The following is a 17656-nucleotide window of genomic DNA, read 5'->3' as shown; positions in this document are numbered from 1 at the left end:
TCCAGCACCTGGCCTGTCTAACAGCAGAGATAGGCAGTGAAGCTAAAGTCTCGCCCCCCATATTCACTTGCATCTCTGCCTACCTAAAGCAAGATGGTGAACCAGGTTTCTGGTTTGCAGAAATATGTACACTTGCTGTCTAACAGGCCTGCAGGAGACTGGTGCACAAAAGGTGTAAATGAAAACAGAAACTTTTTCAATTGAACTGAATGATAAGTGTGCTCCGCTTGTTGCTGGAACAGCATAATTCTCTGTCTTTATCGTGTGTTTTTGACACTTAAGGGAAGCCATTGCTTAGTTTCTCACCCTTTTGACATAAAAGATATATAAAATTGCTTTGTCTCAGCTTCTGCAGGATCTGTTAAGAATCCTGTTGCAGATAGACTTTAACAAATTCTGAGACTTCTTTACTTCAAATGTTGTCTTATAGGTGCTTGCTTAAAAACTTATCAGATGGTTGTGCCAACTTAACCTTTTAAAGATCTCCTGAAGCTCCCATTTAGTTATTAGTTTGCAGTTTTCTGACTTGCATTCAGTAACTGATGAAATGTGAAACTACTCCCTCCTAACTTTGAAACTGTTGTGGTTTACAGTATCTTTGACTTAAGCCGTCTCTGTTATTGGTTACTGATTACCAACCAGTCATGTCTTTTTGAATGTGTTGGTAATGTACACCACCAGGCAAAAGTTTGGACAACCCTTCTCATTTAATGTTTTTTCTTTATTTTTACAACTTTCTGCATTGTAGATACATACTGAAGACATCAACTATATGAAGCAAGATATATGTAATTATGTAGCAAAGAAAAAGTTGATAAAAAACTCTAAATATGTCATGGCCGAGGCCGTCTCAAAAGGAAAAGGACTCAATTGCTCGGCGCCAAACAGCATGTAAGTAGTTTGAGTGACAACTTTTATTTTCACCACAAGTGTTCACAACTGGAATGTGAGTTGCACAAGTGCTAAATACAACCACTAAACCTAAGAGGTTTATGCAGCCTGAGCTAAGTGAGCAATCTGGTCATTCGTCAGCGGAAAACAGCTGCTCCGAGGATTGGGCTGGAGGGAGAGTCAACCTGGGTCCGGGGAAAGGATAAGAGTCACTGAAAATAGAGTACAGACGTTCAGGTAGGGTTCGGGAGGAATATGGGCAAGCTGTGTGTTCTGAATCTTCCTGAGTACTGCTTACTTGCCGCGGGTGGTCTGTAGTGGCGTGGAGGGGTTAGTAGTCCGGGTGAGTGGTCCGAAATTCCTGGCGTTGAGGCAGGGAGGCAGGCAGGTGAACGGGGTGAACAACCCGTGGGACTGGCAAGTGGTCCAGCGTCCAGATGGGAGCTCTTCGGCAGAGATTTGCGTCCGGCAACTTCATACGTGGAAGGGTTCGCTGAGAATCTGACAAAGAAAGGTTGAGTGCGCTGGCCTTATGAGTCGCCCGTCTTAATCACCCACAGGCGCGAGCAATCAGCAGAAAACAGAGGCCCCTCCCAGGGTTGGAGATGCCGGCTCGGAGGGAGACACACTAGCACACACCCGGACCATGACAAAATATGTTTTATATTTCAGAATACCTCCCTTTGCTTTGTTGACAGTGCTGCAAATCCTTGGTCTTCTCTCAGTGAGCTTCATGATGTAGTAATCTGACATGGTTTTCACTTTACAGGTGTGGTTGGTGAAGGTTCAATTATGGAATTTCTTATCTTCTTAATGGGGTTGGGACCATCAGCTGTGTTGTGCAGAAGAGGAGACTGTGTGAATCAGGCCTTTATGGTCAAATAGCTGCTAAGAAACCACAACTAAGGAAAAGCAACAAGCAGAAGAGATTTGTTTGGGCCAAGGAACACAAGGAATGGACATTAAACCAGTCTAAATCTGTAGTTTGTTTGAGTTTGAGATCTTTGGTTCCACCTGCCATGTCTTTGTGCGACACAGAAAAAGTGAACAGATGGTCTCTACATGCATGGTTCCCACCATGAAGCATGGATGAGGAGGTGTGATAGTGTTGGGGTGCTTTGCTGGTGACACTGTTGGAAATTTATTCAAAACTGAAAATACACTGAACCAGCATGGCTAACGCAGCATCCTGCAGCGTCATACATCCCATCCGGTTTGAGTTTAGTTGGACCGTCATTTATGTTTCAATAGAACACTGACCCCAAACACACCACCAGGCTGCGTGAGGGCTAACTGACCAAAAAGATGGAGTGCTGCGCCTCTAGTCACCTGACGTAAGCCCAATGGAGATGTTTTGGGATGAGGTGGACCGCAGAGTGCTCAGCATCTCTGGGAAGTCCTTCAAGACTGTTGGAAAACCATTTCAGGTGACGACTTGATGAAGCTCAGTGAGAGAATGCCAAGAGTCTGCAAATGAGTAATCAAAGCGAACAGTGACTATTTTCCATCCATTTTCATCCGCTTTGTCCGGGGCCGGGTCGCGGGGGCAGCAGCCTAAGCAAAGAGGCCCAGACCTCCCTCTCCCCAGCCACCTCCTCCAGCTTATCCGGGGGAATACCAAGGCGTTCCCAGGCCAGCCGAGAGATATAATCTCTCCAGCGTGTCCTGGGTCTGCCCCGGGGCCTCCTCCCGGTGGGACATGCCTGGAACACCTCACCCAGGAGGCGCCCAGGGGGCATCCTTGTCAGATGCCCGAACCACCTCAGCTGGCTCCTTTCAATGTGGAGCAGCAGCTGCTCTACTCTGAGCCCCTCCCGGATGGCCGAACTTCTCACCCTATCTCTAAGGGAGAGGCCAGCCACCCTTCGGAGGAAGCTCATTTCTGCCGCTTGTATCCGCGATCTCGTTCTTTCGGTCACTACCCACAGCTCGTGGCCATAGGTGAGGGTAGGGACGTAGATCGACCGGTAAATTGAGAGCTTCGCTTTTACACTCAGCTCCCTCTTCACCACGATGGACCGGTGCAGCGTCCGCATTACTGCAGCTGCAGCCCCAATCCGTCTGTCGATCTCCGGCTCCCTTCTCCCATCACTCGCGAACAAGACCCCGAGATACTTGAACTCCTCCACTTGGGGCAGGAACTCATCCCCGACCCGGAGTGGGCACTCCACCCTTTTCCGGCTGAGAACCATGGCCTCAGATTTGGAGGTGCTGATCCTCATTCCCGCTGCTTCACACTCGGCTGCGAACCGCTCCAGTGCGACTATTTTATGGAATCTAAAATATAAAACATATTTTAAGTTATTTCACACTGTTTTGTTTACTACATAATTCCTTGTGTTCATTCATAGTTTTGATGCCTTCAGTGAGAATCCAAAAAACACATGAAAATAAATAAAAACATGAAATGAGAAGGTGTGTCCAAACTTTTGACTGGTAGTGTGTGCGCCCTCACAGGAAACAGTAATCATTTTCAACGTTTTTCCCCCCAGTCTGCTTCCAAGGCCTGTCACTCTGGTGAAACTGCACTCACTAAAGCTGCAAATGTCTTATCTTACCTGCTGGATATCAGCGTGTTTTTGACAGCATATGCAGCACAGAGACCAGTGTACATTAACTCTTGGCAGCTAAAAACTGCGGTGTTAAATTTGGAATAACCTTTGTGTTTGTTCGACTGCTTTGATGCTCCCTCTTCTCTTCCTCTCAGGTCTCTCTGTTCCGGATCATCAACCATCCTGGGACCTCTTTCTCCCCCTTGGCTGTCAGTTACTGATGTTCGGATCTGGAGCTTTGTCCTCCAGCTTCTCTTATCTCCCTCTCTCCTCTGTATTTATGCTGTCCTTTTTTCGCGTCCCTTCTCTAGGTTTGTTTACACGTCGAGGCAACTGAATGTTATTTTGTGTATTTTTTCCAGGTTGGATATCGACGAGATCATGGAGGGGGGACTTGAACTAGATGAAGTAGATGGTGTCAGAGATATGCTGACAACAAAGGCCGTACCATTTACCCAAGATCATTTTTTCAGTCGAACTATTCAGTGGCCCCCCGTGCCCTGTGAGTGGCATCCCTGCCCACAAGAGGATAGAAATGTCTCATCATTGGATTAATATGACCACTCAGAACAAGCTTGTATTGATTTCTGGTAACCTTCCCCTCTTAAAGGACAAGTGGACTCAAAGATATCAGTCAGAGGTAAAGGTTTTGTCATTTTTCTTACATTTAATTAACCATATATATCACTCCAGTGTGAATTTGCCTTGATATAAACTGATATTTCAGATTTACAATAAGCTGTATGTATGAGGAAAGACTCTAAATGCAATGCGAGTAATTTGATACATTGTCCACATTTTTAAGCATCAACTTTACAGTCTGCCTCTGTAAAATAAGGTTATATTCCAGAGATAAACTTTGATCATATATCTATGAATTGCTTTCATGCTGACTAGATAAGACTTCATATAAATGCACAAACATAGATAAATGATCTTCATTATAGGTCAAAGAGACCTCTTCTGTAAACAATAGAAGTAATTCGAAATATAAGCTCAATTAACCCTTTTTGTTTGGGTTTATCCTGAATACTAAAATACAGTGAAGAACTTGTTTTATCTTTTTCTGTTATTATTCTTTGGTGCAAACTGAGTGCTAATTTAATTTACAGCATAGCACCAGTTCTCTTCCTCTATTTAAAAATGGCCACAGTTGCTTGGTGTTTAAAATAGAAATATTAAGTGATGAGTGTAAAACTTAATATGGAAATGTAAGTTGTAATTACTAGAATTTTATCTACAACCTTACACTGCAAAAGTGCAATGCCATTTACTACAATTCTGTTATGTACTACTCGTAAAAAAAAAGCAAATTCTAGTACTTTCTGCACAAGCTTCTCCTTTAGTGTTTTTGTGTAAAAAGCAGATTTTTTTCAACAAGTAATTTTTCCTAAAACATAAACTGCACGGCAGAGTTAATTAAATTTTATGTGAAAGCTCAGTTATATGGTAGAAGGTAGAATCAACATACTTTTTTTACTTTCTAAATAAAGTAATTTTGAGCAGTTCTTGCAGTTAGTGCACTTTAGCTAAGTCTCTAAAGGTTTGATCTTGATGTGGATGCCATTGAGTGAGCGGAGAACCAGTCGGGGGATGATCTTGGGTTTCATAGTGGGCTCCGCTATGAGCTGGTATCGCGTCAGTGTCAGAGCTGTCACCACTTTCATCTCATTCATAGCAAAGTTCTGACCGATGCAGTTTCTGCAAAATACATAAAATGTAAGAAATACACAAAGACCTGAAAAACAATTAAAATAATTTGATCCTTCTGAGATTTGGACATGCAGAAAATGGAAAGGAGGGATAAATATAGTATGTTATCTTTTAACATTCAGGTCCAAAGGTGCTTGTATTTTAAATGAGATCAATCTTAGATTACAGTGAGTTCCCCCTTTCCCCTACTTGCTCTAGCCCAGTGGTTCCCAAAGGGGGCGGCACGGTATGAAAAAAACAAAACAAAGAATGCTTGGACACTGCTAGCATAATGGATAGGTTTTTGACAGGGCTCCCACACAAACGCAAAGCAGAGGATGAAGCATCGCCAAATATGGTTCCAAACCAACTTCCTTCCAAGCCAAAGACTAGAACATGGTAAATGGTAAATAGACTGGTTCTTATATAGCGCTTTTCTACTCTGAGCACCCAAAGCACTTTATACAACTCGTTCATTCACCCAATCACACACAAGCACTTTTCTAAGTTTTTCGTGCTATCTAACTATCATTCATACATACACATTCACACTCGGATGGATGCATCGGGGAGCAACCTGGGGTTGGTATCTTGCCCAAGGATATTTGGGTAAAACAATGGGGGGCCTAGCAACAAAAGTTTGGGAACCACTGCTCTAGCCCATCATAAAACCAGTTTGCTGATGGAAATGGGGTCAGTGCTAAGTTACACATTCACATACTTGAGACTACTACAAGCAGTCTCTATACAGTGATATAGTTTCAGGTGAGGACAAACCTTGGCCCAGCTGAGAAGGGCACAAACGCATGAGGGGATCTCTTAGCAATGTTCTCTGGTAGGAAACGCAGAGGATCAAAGACCTAATGTAATACAGGACAAAGAAAGAGAGCAGTGTTATGTGTATTACTTATTTTCTGAACCTCATCGCCCTTATCACTTGCGCAGAGAAAACTGATTTCTGACACATAATAAAGTAAGTCATTAAACCAGCTTGAATCTGTCCTGAGGTCCACTTTGGCACCAGGGACCTACCCACCTCAGCAAATACAGCACTAGTAATTAATTTAATGCACCAGTTTCATGATTGCTTCTTCAGTTATTTGATATATTGTATGCAGCCTTATGGGCAGAGTGCTGAAAACGTCACAATTTTATTTCGTCATAGATTCCTTTGATGATGTATTCCATGTAGTAAGTTGTGCTGGGAATAAAATTGTCTTTACTTACATTAGGGTTTTCCCAGACAGATGCATTCCTGTGAATTCCAAATACACCTATTCCAACAACAGAACCTACATTTGAAAGAAATGTGTACTTGGCTTATTATTATTAAAAGATTATAGGGTGTGTGTAGCTGAACATTATCTTTCAAACAAAACAAGCATACACCATATCGAAAAATTTATTGTGACACAACTCATAATTCAAATGCAGGGGTTTTAAGTCCAGTTGGCACAGATACATAAAATCAAGCAGCTAGCCATGCAGCGTGATCAAGTGTAAGTGGTATTATTGCAAACTGGAAATGTTTAGGAAGTATAGCAACTCAGCCATGAAGTGCCAGACCATGTAAAGTTGCAGAGTGAGTGTAGAAAAGTCCATGTTAGCGTGAACTACATTACCCAGCAGCTTTGCAGTCATGGGATTCATGGGACTCCTGAGCTAGATAGCCTGACTTAGTTCATGGGCTGATGAGAGACGAGGGGAGAGCTGCTGGGAAGAAAAGCAAATAGCCCCCCTGTGTTTGTTGTAAATGGTGTGTGTCACATAAACGTGAGTTTACATTTCATTTTTAAGATGTTTTACCCTGTGTGTATTTATTCTAGCTACCTTTGGCATATGTGCTAGTTATAGATAACTATGGTGGCCCAGCTATTGGATAGTTTCTGGCCTTGTTCCAGCTTTATTTGTTCCCTTTACCAATTAATGTGACATTGTACACTGTAACATGGGTGTATTACGTAGTGGTAGAGGGCTGGCTACTGAACAACTGCCTCAATATAAATATTTCATCTCTTGTGTTGGAGTGCCATCTTGTGGCCCATTTTGGGTAGTGTTTTAATAAATGTGATTGCTCTTAAGAAGCAGTATCAGGTTGATGCACTGCCTTAGCAGATTTGTTGTGGAGGAATTTGTGGCCAGCTTTATTACCGTTTAATCTTAATTCATGTTCTAAAGTATTTCCTGTTCTTGATCGCAGAAACCACACCATATCACCCCTCCACATCCTCCTACACCATGTCATATCTCCTTGTACCATCAGTCTGAGTGTAAAAAAACTCCACCTCTTACAATCTACTCCCTGGATGTCAGCCTCTCCTTCTGACCAAGGATAACTATTGTAGCAAAAACCAACATTAAACTGATGTGCACCATTCTGTACAGTGAGGTTGCAGAGTGCATAAAAATCTCCAACGCTCTGCTGACTCAGTAACTGCAGAGCTCTAAACCTCCTCTGGCATCAACATCAGCACAAAAACTGTGTGCCTGGAGCTTCATGGCTCATGGATTCCCATGGCTGAGCAGTTCCAGTGAGTGTAATGTGTAGGCAGCGGTGTACTTTCTGCCCATATAATGTATATGATAATAATCTGGTGCCAACATTTAAATACTTCCATTTGGAAAAATGAAGAACTGACAAAGCAATTAAGCCACACGTTTAAGAGATTTATACTAGTTTATAGAAAAGAAACTCTATGTGACAATACAATCAAATAATACCAGTGTGCCCTTGTAGAATAATAAATTAATAAGTAATAAGTCAATATAGGTCCTTTATTGAATCGTAAAGAAAAGTCATTTATGTATGTAAAGACAAACAACGTCGGTTAAGAGTTTGTGTTTACCATGTGGCATGAAATGATTCCAAAAGCATTATTAAGTGAAGACATTTAATGTTTACTCTTTGATAATAACAACAGAGTAAAATCACTGACCTGCAGGCACTGTTCTCCCATCACAAAAGGTTACAGTTTTGGTGGTTTTTCTGGCAATTCCTGGTACAGGGGGGTAAAGGCGGAGAGCTTCTTTTATGCACATTGTAGTGTATGGGATTTTACTGAGATCCTCCCTTAAAATGAGACCAACATGCAGTGTTAGTGAAGTCAACTAATAAGAAATCTTGTTTATATGTCTCCTAATAAAGTTTTGGTACCACAGAATGGCACCAACTTGTCTCCCTATTGCAATGTTGTCCTTTCATAAACCTACCACTCCATGGTTTCCTTGTCATGCAAGGCCTCCATAATCTCCTTCCTGCAAATCTTCTGATGTTCTGGGTTGCAGGCCAGACAGTAGAGGATGAAAGACAGGCCACTGGCTGTGGTGTCATGGCCCTCAAACATGAAGGTGTCCACTTCTGCCCGCATATCTTCATCTGACAGACCCTGCTGGTTCTCATCCTGGCGTTGAAATAAAGGATATTTACAGTTGATAAAAGACAGAATGGACTGCACTATACTCTAACTGGGCTTCTCAATAAAAGTGCTTTGTTACTTTTGCTGCTCAGGCTGATTATATTACTGCATCACCCGACTTCAACTCAGCTTTAGCTGGATAGCATTCATCCTTATACAGATACCTTTATAAAATTGGGGATTTATTCAGCAGCCAAGTATCAAGGTCCGCTGTTCTTCTTAAACCATATAAAGCACTAATTGTTTGTTTTTTAAGCAAACACCTGCCATGCAGTTAATTATTGATTTTAATTTTTCCTGCCAAGGACAACAATTTGCTATGATATACTCATAAAGGAAGGATTCTTTCTATTCTTTCATTATCGGTTGATTATATTAATATTATACAGTTATTACACAATTATGTATTTAAGTGATATAAATAAGATTTTTCAATTTGTGTGATTTTCAGTTAAAATGCACGAAAATAAAAAATAAATTAAAATTGGATCATTTTATGTGTTTTAATATGTTTTAAACTGAACCCATGTCATGAAAGCTAAGTCTAAGAGAATAAACATGCTAGCTGAACAGCCTCTACAAGCTGCCGTTTAGAGAAGTTTTTGGGAAAGAAACTGGGCAAAACACTAACCAGTGTTGATCATTCTCTACACAAAAGAGATTTTGTATTCAGGTTGCTGCTCACGAGAATGAAAAGGCTGATCATCGTCTTTGTGTCAGAGGACATTAACATGCAGCTTGGCAACAGCATGCATCTTTGCTTATTTGCTGCATGCATATGCTATTTCAGCTTTAGGCCAGTACTTCAGATATCTGACACGATCTCAAGTTGGCACTTGCCTTATTTTCTGTATGACCTTTATGCAGGAAAACCCCAGTTTGTGACTTGCCTATACATTAAGCAAATCCTACAATGGGAAATGTGTTGAAGTAAGAGGCTGAAACTGATGACACATAACATACTCTTGCAAAGAGAAGGATGTCCAGAAAGTCCAAATATCTCTTTGCCTGTATTTGTCCAAGCTCCTTCTCTTCCTTTAGTGCTTCTCGCCTCTTTCTTATAACTTCCTCTTTAGAAAAGAATATAAAATGTAAGCATTTGTAGATCTGACACTATAATGTGAGGCTCACTGATTTTTGGCAACGGTTCAGATGAATCAAAGCAAAGCTTACCTGTATGACTGAGGGTCACCTGACGTGCTTTTCTGTATCTGAAACCATGTGGGCTAAGGTGGAAAATGAGGTCACTGTGGTACGGAAACATTCTGAGCCGAAGGTCAATTAGAAAACTGAGGTCATAAACTGCTTTGATGTATGCATTTGTTCCACTGAAATGACAAAGGAGGCAAACATTAAATGCAGATTTACAACAACCAAAGACTCAACATAAAACTGACACTGTAAATGACTCTTTAAAAAGATTCATCTGGGCTCACCCCTCTGTCTGACAGTTGCTGTAGCAGCTGAAGGCACACTTCATAATGCTGTCCAGTGTCATGAGGCTCATGTGTTTAAACAATTCAAAAGGCTCATTTGTGCTTGCATAACTTTCCCACTTATCCTGCCAACAATGAGAGAACAGATGTGTCAGAAGAAAATTGTACATAGCATGATCAGCTACATGAAATGTGTTTTGTATTGATCACTAAGCAATCCACATGTCTACGTAACTTTTTACATGAACTCTTGTGTGATAAACTTATTTAGCAACTAACAGCTTCCTCTTTTCTAAGAACATACAGACTTAGAAAAGGGGAACCTCAGCTCTAAGTTCTTGGAATAACTTTGTTACCTTTGTACACACACAAGCTTGTATAAACAAAGAACGCAGACAGTGACAGAGCGCAAGTCCGTGAGTGCCTCTTGCGAGTACGAGCGCTCTGTGACCGTCCTCGCGAGTAAAGACAACTGCAGTGTTTGTGTTTTCTAACTCAGGCGTCACAGCTGAAGAACTGTGGGGTGATTCTTAGAAATCCCCAGTCATTTAAATTGGTCCTTCGAGCTGGATAGATGAGTTGCTGGCTGTGTCGTAAGTACCCATCCTAATGTGTACCTCATGCATCCTGTTCTACGACCCTGAAGCCATCCTTCATGTGTTTCTTCAGTTTTTTTCATATCTGTCTCTTTCAACTTGAGTCAAAACGTGACCTAACTCCCTCCAATCTGTGTTTTCATTTCGTGCTACAGACACGCGTCGTTTTGGCATTCTACTCAGTTCCTGTACTTTTTCTGTTTGTATCACTGAGCACACAGCATTGCCACTTTTAGTTACATAGAGGTGCTGCAAGGTAAGCTTCTGTGGGCCTAATCTGTGAATTTGTGTGTCATATGAAGGATCTTTGTTTAAATCTTAGGGTGTTGTGATACTCATCAAAAGCAAGTGGTCGGGAGTCTGGTGGCAAATACTTCTCTGCCAACCTCTGTAGAGGCTCTAATGGTGGAAGGTCTAGAGTCTAATAGTAGTGGGACACTCCTTTTCCCGCACTGCTATAATTAATCTGTCCCTCTTCTTCTACCTCTTCATAGTTTAACATTAATTCTGCGTGCACGCCTTGTGGTCCTAGAACTACGCCAATTTTTAATTTTTCCATGCTGTCTCTCCCTAGGAGGTTGACTGGACAGGATGGATCGTATATACATTGGTTTTTACAGCTCTTGCCACTTTCTCTATGCACTAGCAGTAGCCCTTCTGTTAGAGATTTTACACTAGTGTGACCTGATGCAGACTTAACTATCAGGGTCTCTTTTGAAAATTTCAGGTTATTAGGTTTTTGATTTAGCACGGTTTTGCATGCACCTGTGTCGCATAACATAGTTACGTAAATTTTTAGTATGGGTCTCTCTCCTAACAGTGTAACTAGTTCATGCACGTTAAACACTTCTGTATCATCCTGTTTTTCCTCACTTCCTTGCTCTCTGTCTAGTCAATCTTCGTTCCTACCTTCTCTCTTAGAAATCCCCTGTCAAGATGTGATCTCTCTGCAGGATACAGACACTGCTCCTGCTTTACTTCTATGATATTTACTGACACGTGCTGACCAACACATCACGACTTTGATTTTATTTATCAATTATGCAACTAAATTGTCTTCAACGTACCAACATAGTCTCAGCAGACTCTGACATCAATTTTACGTATGGTTTCAAAACATCATAATGGAAACCTGGCGTTAAGAGCCTTCTTTGACGGAACCACTTCTGACCTTCTGACACCAACAACCCATTTCCTGAAGAACATGTGCATGAGTGAGGAAAGCAGCAAAACAAACAACTCTGCACTTTAACAAAATGCTGTAGAAGGGAGAAAAATGAACCTTACCAATCCAACCCTCCACAAAACGGTAGGCAAAATCATCTTTTGGCTCTGTTAGGAAACAAAACAAATAAAAATGGTGTTAGGGACCTTTAACTTTACTACACAGTTATAAATGTGCATCAACACAACAACTATGCAAAATATTTCTCATACCTGATGATGTCAGGATAGTTTTTGCATAATCTGGATGCTGAATAATGATGACACTGAGAAAGGGGCCAAACCAGATTGGGAAAACATATGAGTACTCCTGTCCCCATTTCACTAACTTGTCCATATCGGTCCCATCTTGTTTAAACTGAAAGAGAAAAAGTACAACTGAAACACATCACAGCAGGCAGACTTTACTCGTGTAAATTGTGTTGTTTGTCATCTGTGTGTCTCTGTTTGCAGAATGGTGTTCTCCAACATGGTGTGGTCAGCTTTACTGGACGGTTACAGATGTTACAGCTGCTGCGAGTGTGTTGAGACAGTTACCTCCAGAACATGTCCAAACAGCCAGTGTGGCGGCGGCGGCCCCGGAAAAGCTTGGAAGTTCCGCAGTGCTTCCCTTCTTTTCGCAAGTAGAATTGTTAATTTATAAACCACGACAAAAACACAGAGCACAACAAAGACGTAATGCATGTGAGGCCAGCCCAGCTGAAACTCCGCGAAAGTTTTAGTTAGTTTCATCTTGCAGGTGCAAGTGTCTTCCGCCTCCGCGTGCAGGAAAACCTCCCCAACAAAGCGCAAAAGGTGATCTGAGCTCACCTTTCTGATAAGAGCTGGAGGAAAAGCGATGTTTTCAGTGCTGTCTCCGGTAGGCGGGGAATTTGACAATCAATAAAACGCTGACTTCATGTCCTGACGGAACTGTTGGCGTTTTGAGCGCAGGAGTGCAACAGCAACATCATTACGGCGGAAAACGAGAACTGGGATGATGAAGATGCAAATATGGGAAGAGTATTGAATTAAAAAGTAGATTATGAAGAAGTGCGGTTAAAAAAATATTTACAAATTCTATCAAAAATAACTTTGTTTGTTAACCAAAATAATTTCTTCTTATGTAAAGTGAACATCACACGCAAAAATGTAGGTTTTCCTTTTGGCTATTCTGTTTGCCTGTCAAACACTTGTTCCTTCATATTGTTACTACATACGTTGAGTTTATTTTAAGAAATATTGACACAATCAAATCCATTTAATTGACTTTATGATTAAAAAACTCAACAAGCAAGGAAATCCTTGACAACGCCTCTAACTTTATATTGTTAAATATAATCTGTGCAGATTATATTCATGTTTTTTTAAACGAATAAATACTCCAGATTACATATCATACTTAATTGCATGCTGATCTATGACAAATTAAGACACTTTAAAGTACTCAGCTCAGCACTTTTGGGGCGTTTATGATATTCATTAGAATTTAATCTCATTAATAAAAATGTAATTGTGTTAGTTGTTGTACTTGGCAGCCAATAAGTTGGTTACAAGTGCTTTGTTTGCACATGAAGTCCAAACTCCAGTGAGTTTAACCGTACGATAAACTGTACAAACAGCTCAATCACAGTTTGGTTCAACCCTCACAAACATTATCTCAGCATAAAATACAATGTGAGAACATATTTGGCATCTATATATTAAAAAAGAAACTGGTTTGCGATGCATATTTTGTGTCTTAACACCCATACTAAATGTAAGAAGCAAATCATATGCCAGACCACATCAGAAAAACAGTGTGGGTGACAACCTTGCTAAATTTCCTCTGTACTGGCTGTTGGACCACTTCCGATGTGTCAGGCTCATTTAAACTGTTAAGCTCAATCTAAAACCTTTTGCTGAGAGGCAGAGTTTGTGATCTGTGTTTTTTATGAGCAGTAATGGTACAGCCAGGATGCTTCATGTTGGGTTTTATTTCTGCGGGGACAGGAATTTCTCCCATATGAAACAGAAAGGCTTCATTTTCATCTTTTTACTTGTTTGGAACTTCTCTACTTTCTCAGGAAACAGTGAGTATCTGATCAAATCATTACTTAACTAAATTCATTATTCAAATTGCTTAATTAAATACAATGTATTTAAAATACAATTGATGAACTGACTTTTGAATATTTCATATATTTTTCAAGTGACTGTTAATTTAAATGAGCAACGTGATATTTTGCGAGTCGCAACACAACTTAATTTTTCGCTGGGATGTCGAGCTGTGATACCGTGTCAGCATTACATCCATCGATCAGACTCTTTCAAATGGTTTTACAAGAAGGACCATAGCAGTAAGCAGGTTCAGTTATTCTTCCGAGATAAGAGGGGAACGCTATATCATCAAATGTCCAATCCCAAATTGAGAATTGGATCCAATCATTCCTTGGTCATCAGCTCTTTTACCGAGGAGGATGAAGGTGTGTACTGGTGTGAAACTTGCCAAGAAACATGCCAAAAGTCCACTGACATCATAGTGAAGAAAGGTTTGTCCTGCTGTCATATTTTTCTCCGTTAAGTCAGAATCTACCTGTGCTTATGGTTTTTAAATTTGCCAAAGATAATTATCACAATCCTTTACCTCTCTTTTTTCAGAGACGTGGAAAGACGTCAATGAGACAGTTTACATTGTTGCTGGCAGCAGTTTTCAGCACACATGTTCAAGTAAACTTGATAAAATAAACTTTTGGACTTTTGAAGCAACGACTGCTGTTGGGAAATCAGAAGTAAGAGCAACAACAGACAATTTGACTTTCAACAAGTCTATATATATTGGAAATGTCAGAAGAGAAGATGCTGGGAAATATACCTGCTGGATGAGTAGCTGTGTCGGACACAGTATTAAGCGAGTCACTATCAATTTGTGTGTAGTTACAGGTGAGAAACACACAAACATCATTGTTTCATAGTAGAAGATAACCTGATGTAACCTTTTGATCTTTACTTACAGTATATGACAGTAAGGATTCATCTGCATCTTGCGCTGTGACGTGCGGCATGAAATCAAATAATCCAAACAGAACTTCAACTACATCTGTGCCTGTACATCCACACGGGTCCCTAAAGTGCAATATAGATTCAGTGTTTGATGGATACACTACAGTTACTAAGAGTCCCACATTTAGCACAAACGCATTTAGCACAACAACAGGTGGGTGTTTAGCCATATGCTGTTTGTGAACCTTTTTCACCCGAATCAAAGAAATATTAATATTTAGCTTTTGGTTTAACAGGTTTTCAAAAAGAGCCTGAAGACTGGATCCCACTTATTTGTGGTATATCAGTATCATGTGTCATTTTAATGGCACTTTTAATTTTCTGGTTGAAATCAAGGTTACATTCAGGTAGGCTATGCAGCTGCGCCTCACTTCCACTTCCTTTGTATTTTATTGTTTTGTTTTTTTCTTATGGTTTGCTTGAAAAACTTTCCCCTCTGATTCTGAATATGCTTCTGCTTCTGTCTCACCAAAGCATTTCCTGTTCAAATTTGTTGCTGTGGCTTGAATAGCAGGGTAAGTGTCTGTGCTGACATCGAGGTGTAACCTAAAACCCTCATGCAGAAATGAAGTGTGTGCGTGTTGCTTTGTCTGGGTAATGAAATGTATTGCTTTTTACTGCAGGTGGAAGAAGAGTCTTCAGTGGTTTATTCATCAATTATCATCAGGACACCGGGCAAAAGAATTAATCACATGACCTCTAGTGATTGTGTTTATTGTGAAATAAAAGTATAGAGAAAAAAGTCCAGGATAAGTGCAGTCACTTTTATTTATATATAACTGAACTTTTACCTAATTTTCTGAAGGCAGGGCGGGTGTTTTAAAGTACATGGATCAAGATAATTTTAATGAGAAACTTTGAGTGTGATACAGATGTTATGTAACAACATTTTTTTGTTGTTGCTCAGTACAGAGGTGAGGTCCATTCATGAACTGCATGAAAGCACAGTTTCTGATTACCTTGCAGATCAAGTTAAGATAAAACAAATGTAGGTAAAGAAGTAATGTTGACCTCAATATTCTACGGCAATTAAATGCTGCTTTCACAAAGAGGAACGTTATTAGGTACATTAATTTAGTCGAGCTCAGCAATTAAAACAAATTTACAAACAATTTCTATTTTTTTTGTTAAAAGAAAAAATACTTTTTACACTAATTTTTTTTTACAGCTGTATTTTGTCTTGCAGTTTTAGGTTTTATATAATCACCATATAAAATATAACCGCAGTAAAAAAGCATCTAAGCAAAAGGTTGCATAAAGAAGGCTGTTAAAAGTGTTAAAACCACAGCAGTACTGTGTCTGCAGTGTTAATCAATAATGATCATCAGTGATAGCAAAACAATAACACCCTGCAGACAAAAGGTTATAGTATGATTATTACTGATTATTACTCCGAATAGCCTATGTGAGTACCTCACCCACTTTTTTTATACACCACAACACCAACCCACAGAGACAGACAGGACAAGACACGCAGGACAAACCACTGCATCACGATCTGTCATTGGTGGCGGTGTGCACAGCTCTAATGAAAACAAACCCAAATAAGGCAGCTGGTCCAAATAATATCCTCAGGCATGCACTCAGGGTCTGCTCATCAGAGCTGGATGGTGTATTCATAGACATACAATCTGCCCATCCTTTAAGTCCATTACCAGTGTGGCCCTCTCCAAGAAACATACTGCCACATGCTTAAATGACCATCATTCTTTTGGACTAACATCAATTGTGATGAAGTGTTTTGAAAGGATCAAAAAGACTGTCCTGGCCACCTTGGACTCTTTACTTTATGCACATGCATACAGAATCAGTCCACTAGAAGGTAGTAACACATCTGTGAAAATGCTGTTAGTTGACTGAAGCTGCATTTAATGCTGCAGACTCTCTGAGAAGCTGCTCTTAGTCAGACTCACACCCTTTCTCTGTAACTGAGCTCTGAACTTCCTGTAAGATAGACCGCACTCAGTCAGAGTTGGACACCAGATATCAAACATCAGAACTGTGAGCACTGGTATTACTCAGGGGCACGTGCTGAGTGCACTGCCACATGCTCTCTTCACATATGAGTGTGAGCACCCCCCTAATCAATACCAGAATTATAAAATTTGCATATGAATCTAAAGTAATTGGGCTGATTACTGGCAGGGCTGGCATAGAGAAGAGAAGTGAAATGACTAGTGGCCTGGTGTCAGGAAAATAATCTTGCCCTAAATGTAGATAAGAGCAAGGCGATCTGAGGAAAAAACACTCCAAGACAGAGGTAGAGGACACACATGAGGTTGGATTTCACCTGGTCTCACAACCAGCACATTGACTGTACTTTCTAAGATGACTAACAGGGCCCAGCTGCACTACTCAAGACAGGAACACTCTATTGTGCGAGACTGCACAATAAATCACAGGATCATCTTTTCATTAGTATATGACATTTACACCAACAGGGCTGTCAGCATTGCCCACATCAACATTAAATACAACACACACTCACAACACCACCAGTTAACAGGTAGGTGGTAGATTCTAAAGGTAGATGCAACAGGAGTCTGAAATCAAAGACTGTAAGTCTCAAATCAGACTCGTGAATAAGACAGTCAGTTATGCCTCTCTTCTACCCCATCAATATTATTGACTATTACTGTAATTATTATTACCTGCTATGGCACAAATTTGTAAAGACCGGTTTGCAAATATGGACAAAGCAGGTACAACTCAGGTTTTCAAACTCAGGTTTGTTTTTAAAACTAATTTTACTGTTTGCATCTTCAATTCTTGCAATCTGTAAAATTTCCGGATTCTTTATTTTTATTTTATTTGAATAATTATTTTTG

General features: G+C 40.4%; 1 protein-coding gene across 1 annotated transcript; it reads right to left on the bottom strand.

Annotated features, from left to right (window-relative positions):
- Positions 1-4103: 4103 nt before the first annotated feature.
- On the bottom strand, positions 4104-12743 carry cyp4t8 (cytochrome P450, family 4, subfamily T, polypeptide 8). Its single transcript, XM_080897520.1, has 12 exons — positions 12345-12743; positions 12021-12165; positions 11871-11915; positions 11651-11778; positions 9988-10112; positions 9725-9879; positions 9515-9621; positions 8346-8536; positions 8072-8205; positions 6363-6427; positions 5913-5995; positions 4104-5144 (listed from the first exon to the last, which is right to left on the bottom strand). Exons 1-12 carry the CDS (start codon positions 12537-12539, stop codon positions 4973-4975), a joined length of 1545 nt encoding a protein of 514 aa, XP_080753646.1. The 5' UTR covers positions 12540-12743; the 3' UTR covers positions 4104-4972.
- Positions 12744-17656: the final 4913 nt, after the last annotated feature.

The sequence above is a fragment of the Rhamphochromis sp. 'chilingali' genome (genome assembly GCF_963969265.1).
Source record: "Rhamphochromis sp. 'chilingali' genome assembly, chromosome: 11".
Classification (NCBI taxonomy): Eukaryota; Metazoa; Chordata; class Actinopteri; order Cichliformes; family Cichlidae; genus Rhamphochromis; species Rhamphochromis sp. 'chilingali'.
The sequence above is the reverse complement of the archived record's forward strand: the minus strand, read 5'-3'. Positions and strand labels throughout refer to the sequence as shown.

What these genes read in the sequence shown, in the direction of transcription:
- cyp4t8 (XM_080897520.1), bottom strand. Translation starts at nt 12,539, where the DNA reads ATGAAACTAACTAAAACTTTCGCGGAGTTTCAGCTGGGCTGGCCTCAC. An exon ending in AACTATCCTGACATCATCAG is followed by an intron (nt 11,916 to 12,020) that starts GTATGAGAAATA and finishes GTTTCCTAACAG; the next exon opens with AGCCAAAAGATGATTTTGCC. An exon ending in AGCAACTGTCAGACAGAGGG is followed by an intron (nt 9,880 to 9,987) that starts GTGAGCCCAGAT and finishes TTGTCATTTCAG; the next exon opens with TGGAACAAATGCATACATCA.